This window comes from Neltuma alba, unplaced genomic scaffold (genome assembly GCF_004799145.2).
Source record: "Neltuma alba isolate B1F8T4 unplaced genomic scaffold, ASM479914v2 tig00003878_pilon, whole genome shotgun sequence".
NCBI classification, from domain to species: domain Eukaryota; kingdom Viridiplantae; phylum Streptophyta; class Magnoliopsida; order Fabales; family Fabaceae; genus Neltuma; species Neltuma alba.
Window position 1 is genome coordinate 12,893 of NW_021633464.1, and position 10,100 is coordinate 22,992.

Below are 10,100 nucleotides of genomic sequence, written 5' to 3' on the forward strand. Positions count from 1 at the left end.
TTACATGTCATTAGACTAAATTTTAGCTTTTCTGTCTTGCACGGCTTTTATTGTGGTCATGTTGCTAATTAAAATTGAAGAAAAGCGGGGAGGGGCGATCGATAATATATTACTTCCATTGCTTAATATAAGAGTTGGTTAACTAATAGATTAAGAAAGTTTGTTGAATCAATTATTTATAATAATTAGATGTTGTTTTTTCTAGAATACATTTGCTGTCATGTATTAGCAAGAATTACCATTTAATTGGATTTTTTACATATGTAACTACTATAAGGATTACTTGTAAAAAACAAATGAATAAATATGAGAGATAAAATGAATTGAGTCTTGTATGTAGAATTAAACTGAATGTTAAATTAATTTTTATACCAAGGACAAAAGGTAATATAGAATAGGGGGTGACGTTATAATTGACAAGGGAGCACATGTGGGGCAACATAGTTGGCACGGAGACTCGGAGTGAATAAAACAAAGGGTGAGACGAGGAGGCAAGTAAACCTTTGACCACACCCTTCTTTCTTCACCAACGCAACTGCCCCTTCCCTCTTCCCTTCAGCTCATATTTTTTGACTCTCTCTCTCTCTCTCTAGTCTCTCCCCCAAAATTTCCCTCGCCACATAAATGACACTCAAATTCAGTAGCTAGGAGTCATCATGCCCCTACTGTAATTTTTCCTCTCAAATTTACTTATATTTAAATATTAATTATATCTACTTTTCGTGGACCTCAATTACTTAAAAGTCGGTTTCAGTTTCAACACAACCGACTGTCACCACCCCCCTTCTTTAGTTAATTTGTGGATAGTTAATTTGGTTAAAACTACAATATTAAGGGTTTCTTGTCTGTTTAAAAATGTCGATTGCGTTCAAACTGAAACTAGGAAAAATGTCGATTGCGTTCAAACTGAAACTAGGAAAGCATGCAACATCCATCCTTTCAAACACACACGACGCAATTGAATTACATGACTCTCTTATATCAAGAGGCTTCTTCTCTTAGTCTCATGAAAAAACGCGCACACTTCGTCCCACTATTTTATATACTTAAGGCTACACACTAAAATCTTATATATGTGTGTGTATAGTTATATACTGAAATATGTAAAGTAAAATATTTTAATAGAGCGCAAAAGCTTGGGGAGCATGATAAATGTGTAGCGGAGTTTCTGTATGACATTTTATACTACCTCTTCTGGTCCTTAATATAAGACCTTATTTAACTTTTACTTTGATTCTAAATATAAAATCCTAATATATTTTGTCTATCATATTTATCTATTTTTTCGAGACAGTCTTTCTAATAATAATATAATACCTATTTATAAAAAATAACTAACTTAACTTATTTTCTTAATATATTTAAATTAGTCAACTAGTTCTCTGCTGCAGGGGCACCGGTGATATTTTCCAGCATTACATTCTTATTATCATTTCGATTTGATCTTGTTAAAATTTAGTCCATTAAATGTTCACAAAAATTAGTATTTTATTTTTTTAAAAAATAATATTTAAATGACTATATATGTAGATGAATTTAACCTGCCAAGATTAAACCCCAATACGTAGATAGACCAAAAGGAACGGACTGAGGCTCTTTGTACTTAAATTTTCAAGACGTAAATCATTTTTTAATTGCCAGCAAGGAAATTAGACAGAGACCCGGATGGCCGGATCACCGATCACCTCCCGTGAGAATTCGTCAATCACTCCAGAAGTCTCTCCACCGTTAGATTCGTCCAACGACCGAGCGTGAGCGTCATATAAAACGATGTGTTGGCAGGCGCAGATGAAGGGCCATTTTGGGTTACATGCACGGCTCTCTCTCCCTCCGCATAGATCACGGAGTGGTTTCCTACGGTTTTGTTTTGAATGAAACCCTCTCCTAGCCATCGGATAAATCTGAGGGTGGAAAATGCACACTTATGACGCACTGCAGTTGACCTGGTTCCACTTATGTACTAGTACATCATTACTACCAATCCGTTGATGTGCACATTTGATTTTTTTTTTTTTTGGCCAACCGTTGATTTGCGTATTTGAGGTCCTTCTATCGGCCAACAAAAATCCGGGATCCTTACCAATAACTATATACTGTATTACAATTTGGACCCGTTTTAGGGGCACGTTATAAGTATTTCCATTTTTTGGTTCCCAATATGCCTAATTACTGTCTGTTATGGAAAATAAGCAAAAGGAAATAACATTATTTATCGGTATTCATTCTTCTTAAGTCCGATCCCCTAAATTTGAGAGTTATAAACAAAGGCGCTCTCTCTCTCACACACAACCACACGAAAACAGCCAATAAGAAAAACCATTATTTATGAAGCGCTCTTGCGAATGGGATTAAAAAAAAGGAAAAATTTTAAAAAAGTGACTGTTGAATTTCAAAATGACAAATTAGGAATTACTACAAAAATATGTTGTTATTTGCTTTGTAAGTGTAGTCATTTTCTTTATCAGTGTAGTAACCAATACTGATTTGTCATTTTGAAATTCAACAGTCACTTTTTTGGGATTTTCCCTAAAAAAAACTCATACTGTATAGTACAAATGATTTTTAACTTCTAAAATGACAACAAAAACAGAATTTTTCGGGAAGTGATTTTTAAAGGCAAAAAATGTTTAATTTTTTTTAAAAGTAATTGATTTTTTTGGTTAAAAATTAAATGAGTCTAAGAGTTTATTATGATAGGAATATATGAGCAAAAAAATTCAAAAAATACTTATAAAATATCACTGACTACCCCCAGAGTTTTTCAAATCAGCAGCGGGATAATTTGCCAAATTATATATATATTTATATGTATATGTATATGCAACAATTTACTTCCTCTTCCATTGCTATTTATAAAATCAATACTCATTGATTCTTAATACAAAACATATTTGACTAATTTAAATAGATTAATAATATTAGTTAAATTAGTTAATATGATATTTTTTTTCTAAGATACCCTAAGCATTTTTTTTAATTCCCTCCATCCTTGTCACACTTGATTATTATTGAGAAAATATCAATAATGTTAAATGAGGAAAAAAAGATAAACATGTGAAAATTAACTCACTAATTAGATTTTACATTAAGAATCAGAGGGATATATTTTTCCAATCAAGATTGGTTTTATTTTTCTTTGTTATCTATGATCAAACGTCCCATTGCTTGCATGCAGGAGCTATTTAATTCTTTTAAAAGGATCCATATTCCAGGAATGAAACAATAAAAAACATTTTTCAATTTTATTCTCCTTATATATATATTTTTTTAAAAATGATCAGCTCGTCAACATGCAACACAGCTCATACAAATTGCATAAAAATATTTTAAAAGATGATTAATATGTTATGGGTGAAATCCACAACGTTAGTTCATATTTTTCCTCTTTTGTTATAATTCTGTTGGGATATAAGATATTTTAATGCTATTTTTACCAGAGTATCTCTTCCTATCTGAGTATTTTAAAAAGGAAGCTCTTTTAAACCTCCAAAGGAAAGTATATTATCAGCTATAAAAAAATTGCATGACCACCGACCACCATAATCTTATAATTAAATCAGTTCTTTGAATTTGGAAGTAATATGAATACAAACAATGGTATGCATGTATGTGCACAAGATGAAAATAAATTATCCACTACGAATAGCACAATGCGTAATTAACTTGGGTAAGTTCATTGCCAAATTAAGTGAACCGTTATCCTCTTTTATTTATCGCTCATTCCAAATTGCACCTATTATTTCTCTTTTTCCCATGACTCACAAGCAATTTCTGTCTCTGTTATAAAACGCATCTAACTATTTTATTAAAACCCAGAAGAGATGCTTAAATCATTAATCTTGTTTAAAAATAAATTAAATTCACCTTTTTTTATTGACTAATTCATTATTTCTTAAATATAATATCTGTGGACCATTACGTTATTTTATTTAATGCGATGACTGGTGCATTTTTTTGGCCAACCTATGGGATATCCAGTACTGTGAAATTATTGAACGTTAGCATTATTAAGTTTAATTGAAATTAATTTCATAGTGTAATTTTTTTCTTAAAAAATCAACATATTAATTTTACTAAAGGAGAATCAAATCCGTCATACTCAACACGACAGTCATTCTAATTACTGTTTGTCGAGTGTTACATGTTAATGCTACTATTGATTACATTGCCAGTGCAATATCTTAGGCAAATTTTATTTTATTTTTTTAATTGATTTTGGAGACAAAGTGATTGGATGAATGTACATAAGGATTTGTGATTTTTTGTAATTTAAAATAATAATTGATCTTGACGCCGGCAAATAGTTTATTTTACGTGAGGGGAATTAAATCTATCGGAATTGATTTCACTGAAGGGGAATCAAATTTACTGTGTCCTCAACGCAATAGTCAATGCAATTATTGTTGGTTGAACGCTACATGTTACAATTGATCATATTACTACCATGTATATAATATTGGGTAAAATTGATTTTTTCCAAAAAAAATAGACATAAAAGTAATTGGACAAATGTGCATATAAGAATTCACTCCTACTATTTATCAATTACATATAATATCCTAGTTTTATTTATTATACGTCTAATGCCTTGATGTTATCTTTATTGTACTATCGGTATCTTAATATTATTTATAATGCATTTAAGTATCCTAATTTTTATTATTATTTTGCCAACCAACATCTCAAATTATAAATAAGATTAAGGTATTAAATGTAACTAGAAAAAGAACATCAGAATGCGGACGATGAATAAGATCAAGATGATATTGAGAGAGGATTTTATAATACTACCTCCGATCTTTAATATAAGATCTCGTTTGACTTTTATTTTGATCCTAAATATAAGACCCTAATCTACTTTGTTTCTCATATTTGTTTTTCAAGATAACCCTTCTAATAATGATAGTTTTAACTAATGAACTTCATTTATAAGGATATTTTTAAAAAGACAATACTTATTTATTACAAATAACTAATTTAACTTATTTTCTTAATCTAATCAGATTAGTCAACTAGTTTTTATATTTAAGACTAGAGGTAGTATATTTAGAGCTTGTTTGGATCACAGTTACAAACACCAAAAATCTATTGAAAATGGTGAAACTAAGGTTGCAAACTGAGTTGGAGAAAAACTGTTGTTTGGCTAGGCTAACTTTTCCAACCAACTTCTGGCCTTCAATCTCAGTTGAATTCAACGGAGAAAAATCTGACTTTTCAAACTGTAGTTCCAAACGGTGATTATTAAAAATAAGCATCTCAGATTTACCATCACATTTTCCCCTCTGTCTCATCTCTTTCGTTAGCATAATGAGCTTTTATTCAAACCAAATGAATTTTAATTTATATTCATGTTTATCCATTATATATATTTAATTAATTAATCTATAACGTGTTTTCAAATTTTTCTTCATAACAAATATTTTTATTTTATAATTTCACAAATAAAATATTTATATTTTATCATAATAATTTGATGTATTTTTTAAACTATTATCATATTAAAAACATAAAATTTCAAACAATACTATTCAATAAAGTCTATGTCATTTTCAATCATTTTATAACTAAACTAACTTTTCTATTAATCATCCAAAGAACTTTTAATTTTTTCAACTGACTTTTTAAAAGCACCTATCCAAACATAACCTAACTGATTTTTACTTTAATTTCAATTATAAAAGTCAGTTGAGTTAAAAGTCAGTTTTAGTCCACGTCAATCTAAACATACTCTTAAAACAGTTCTGTTAAAACGGATAAGAAAGAATAGTCACCGGTTGAATGGTGATAAAGTGGGTGAAGAGAAAATGGGAAGGCTACGATCGGTGTTTGACAAAGATGCAGACGCTACGGTTACTGTAGCGGCCTACGCCAACAGCCAAACATGTATTTTTTTTTTAATTTACATTTTTGCCATTCTCGAAATCGTATTTATTACCACCCCTTTCCGTAGCGTAATTACTGTTTGATTTAGAATCTCGGAAAGATTATAATTGATTTATTTAATTATTTTTAATTTAATTGATTGATTCACCACTTGCGATTGTCAAAACTCATTGTTTACTCGTTTTCCAGTCTATAAATACACGGCCCCTCTTCTCCCTTTCTTCTCCCCCTGACTCACTAGCATTCACATTCTCATCATCATCTTCTTCATCTTCTTCCTCCTCCTCCTCCTCTCTCTCTCTTCTCCCTCAAGGGTCTGTGTGTTTGGAGAGAAAGAGAAAGAGCGTGCCCTTTTACAGGGTCTGTCGGAAGATTACTACAGGCATAGCTAAGTCAGTGGTGGCTCTGCTTGAGTTACGTTGACGACCACATCATGGAAGGAGGGTACCTACGGACGCCGACATGTCGGCTTTCAGAGAATGTTTGGCTCTGTCGTGGAAGAACCCTTATGTTCTTCGCCTTGCTTTCTCTGCTGGAATTGGTGGCCTTCTCTTCGGTTATGACACTGGTATATCATCTCTCTTTCATATGTAACTTTAACACTGATTTATAATCTGTTGATCCCAGTTAAAATCTGTCTTTTCCCAGCTCCCGGCTCGTTCCCCTGCTTCTCTCTGTTTACGAAACGTTTATTTATTTATGCGTTTCTGTGGCCCTGTTTTACTCTGTTTTATTATTTATGCAGGTGTCATATCTGGGGCTCTCCTCTATATCAGAGATGATTTCAAGGCTGTTGATAGGAAGACCTGGCTGCAGGTAATTAATGCTTCTCTCCAGAGTCGCAGACTGTAAATTTTTTAACCTTTTTTTTTTTTAAACTGTGATCCAAGGCTCTCGTTTCTTTTGAGTTTCTGCCATATTTTAAGCCTTGCATTCCAGAGCCACCAAGTTGCAGAAAAGAACAAGCCCGTGGTTTCCCTATTTCAAATCAGTTTGACAAATCAAAGCCTGTCCTTCAAACCACAACATATATCTATTACTGTTTATATCAAAACCCTTATTTTTCATAAAAAATTTTTAATGGTCAACAACAAATTATAATAGCAATTTTGATCTGACTATTGGAAATATTGCCCAACTCTGCTTTTTGGACTGTTGTCACGGGGAGAATGGGGCTTCAATTCTAATCTAGCTACATGTGGTTTCCTGTTCACGGACTCCAAAAATTTTTAGTAATATTTATATCGATCTATTATCGGCAAAAAATGTTATTTATGTAACCTCTTTCTCTCTCCTTTTCTTTCTATCTTTGTTTTTTTTTTTGGTCTGTGTATCTCTCAACAGTCACCTGATCCGGGTTAGACGGAAGAGATACGTTTAATTTATGATCATGGGATGGTAATTATTTGGTTATTTACTTCTTTTCGTTGAAGGAAACGGTGGAGCAGATTCCTCACTTTCGGTTGGTGTTTTTGGTCAAAAGATAAATGACTAAGATGTATCCCGACCAAAAGTGACAGGTGTCTCAACCTTGTTGGGCCTGGTCCACCGGCTCTTATTTTATTGGCCCAATAAGTTCGTTTGTCCAGTAAATCGAAGTTAGATATCCACTTCTCAGCCCATACAAATTTTCTCGTATCTTTTTCTTTTGTCATGGGATACAGGTTGCTTTGTATTAAGTAGGATTCTTCCTGAAAGTAGGATTCTTCTGTTTAGTAACTTACGCTCAAAAAGTTATATAACAGGCGTCGGTTATTTATTCTACTTTTTTGCAATTATTATCATCATGAATTTCGAGACTACTTTTTTTTTTTTTTGGGTTTCCCCATTGATTACGCAAGACAAGATAGAAGTATGAACTCGTACTCCTGATTTTCAACTTCAGAGTTAGTTAGAAGAAAAGTAAGGAAAAAGTAAAGAAATTGTCGAATCACGATCTGTAAATTTATAAAAGAAAAAAAAATGTGGCATGAGATGGGAGTGATTTGAACAGTGAAACACAGAATGGTAAAAATAAGTGTGATGTTTGATAAAACAGGAATCCATAGTGAGTATGGCACTGGCTGGAGCAATCATAGGAGCGGCAGTTGGAGGATGGATTAACGATCGTTTTGGAAGGAAGGTAGCAATCATCCTCGCAGATGCGCTCTTCTTTGCTGGTTCCGTGATCATGGCGGCTGCTGTGAATCCTGCAATTCTCATCTTTGGTCGAGTTTTTGTTGGCCTCGGTGTTGGAATGGCCTCCATGGCTTCTCCTCTCTACATATCTGAAGCTTCACCCACCAAAGTTCGAGGAGCGCTTGTGGGCCTTAATAGTTTCCTAATCACTGGCGGACAGTTCCTTTCTTACCTTATTAACTTGGCCTTCACCAAGGTAACAAAAGATCTTTCGTTTTTCGCACTGTTATCTATGCTTCTCATGTAAAATTGAAACTATCATGTCTTTGATTATTTCACCTTACTCACTTTATGATATTGCTGAGTGAAATTGTGTGAATGGTATGTTCAGGCACCAGGAACATGGAGGTGGATGTTAGGAGTAGCTGCAATGCCAGCTTTTATTCAAATCATTCTAATGCTGATGCTCCCGGAATCACCTCGTTGGTTGTTCCGAAAGGTTCGTTCACGATCACTTGACGACATAGAATATTTTCCAACAAGTCATATCTTAAACTTATTGATCCAACTTTTGCTTTGTCAATGACAAAACAGGGTAAAAATGAGGAAGGAGAAGCGATTCTAAGGAGAATTTACTCACCGGAGGAAGTTGAGACTGAAATCCAAGCACTGAAGGAATCAGTGGAAGCGGAAGTTAAAGAAGCAGAATCATCAGATAAGGTCACCATAGTCCAACTTTTCAAGACCAAAACTGTAAGGAGAGGACTATACGCGGGAATGGGGCTTCAAATCTTCCAACAATTTGTGGGTATCAACACAGTCATGTACTACAGCCCAACCATTGTTCAACTAGCAGGCATTGCATCCAACCAAACAGCACTGCTTCTATCCCTCGTCACCGCGGGACTAAATGCTTTTGGTTCTATTGTGAGCATATATTTCATTGATAGAACTGGAAGGAAGAAGCTTGCTTTGATCAGTTTGTCCGGGGTTGCGGTTTCCCTTGCTCTTTTGACTGTCATTTTCCATGAGACTGAAACGCACTCCCCAGTCGTTAGCACCGTTGAGACCAGACACTTCAATGGTACTATCTGCCCTAATTTCAGCGCAGATCTTAATGGTGGATGGAGTTGCATGAAGTGCCTGAAGGCTTCTGCAGACTGTGGGTTCTGTGCTTCTAGAGCTGACAAGGTAAGATATCACAAATCCTCAGAGATAATGATTAATCTTGTTACTGGTTTAAGATATTAAGCATCATCATTCTGAGTGGTTCATCATAAATTCTTGTGCAGCTTCTGCCTGGGGCATGTTTGATCTCTAATGATACAACCAAGGATCAATGCCATGATGAGCACAGGCTATGGTACACTAGAGGGTGTCCTAGCAAAGCAGGTTGGGTTGCAATATTGGGGCTTGCACTTTACATTCTGTTCTTCTCACCTGGCATGGGAACTGTTCCATGGGTTATCAACTCCGAGATCTATCCTCTGAGGTATAGAGGAATCTGTGGAGGGATGGCATCTACGGCAGTTTGGGTGTCAAATCTGATTGTGTCCCAGTCCTTCTTATCCTTGACACAATCCATTGGGACCGCCTGGACATTCATGCTGTTTGGTTTCGTCGCTGTTGCAGCAATTGTCTTTGTCATCATTTTCGTGCCAGAAACCAAAGGGCTCCCAATAGAGGAGGTGGAGAAGATGCTGGAGAAAAGGACCCTGAACTTCAAGTTTTGGCAAAGAAGTTCTGGCTCGTCAGAAACCAAGAAGTAAAATGACTAGTTAGCTTGTCTGTGTGTGGATTTACGCTACTTTTTAATCATTAATTGTGAAACTATAATATAAATATGGTGTTGCATAAGTAGCTTTTTATGAGTAAGAAGCCGTAGTTGCATTAGCATTCCTGTGTCAATTCCCTATCCATCTTCTCCCCAACCCGTAAGATTTTAGTTTGGCGGAGACATTTATTGGACTGCTTGAATATATTTTATGAGATGCTGTTTTGTTCTTCATTTTGCGATCTAAATGACGAGAAATTTACTAAAGGGATCGTATCTGTGTGCTTAGTTAATGAACGAGTGGTCACCAATGACCCTCCATTAT

The 10,100-nt window shown here is 34.4% G+C and overlaps 1 protein-coding gene across 1 annotated transcript; it reads left to right on the plus strand.

Moving 5' to 3' along the window:
- The first annotated feature begins 6,179 nt into the window (after nt 1–6,179).
- On the plus strand, nt 6,180–9,897 carry LOC114742763 (probable inositol transporter 2). Its single transcript, XM_028930981.1, has 6 exons — nt 6,180–6,451; nt 6,629–6,699; nt 7,922–8,257; nt 8,393–8,500; nt 8,596–9,192; nt 9,294–9,897. Exons 1-6 carry the CDS (start codon nt 6,346–6,348, stop codon nt 9,768–9,770), a joined length of 1,695 nt encoding a protein of 564 aa, XP_028786814.1. The 5' UTR covers nt 6,180–6,345; the 3' UTR covers nt 9,771–9,897.
- Nucleotides 9,898–10,100: the final 203 nt, after the last annotated feature.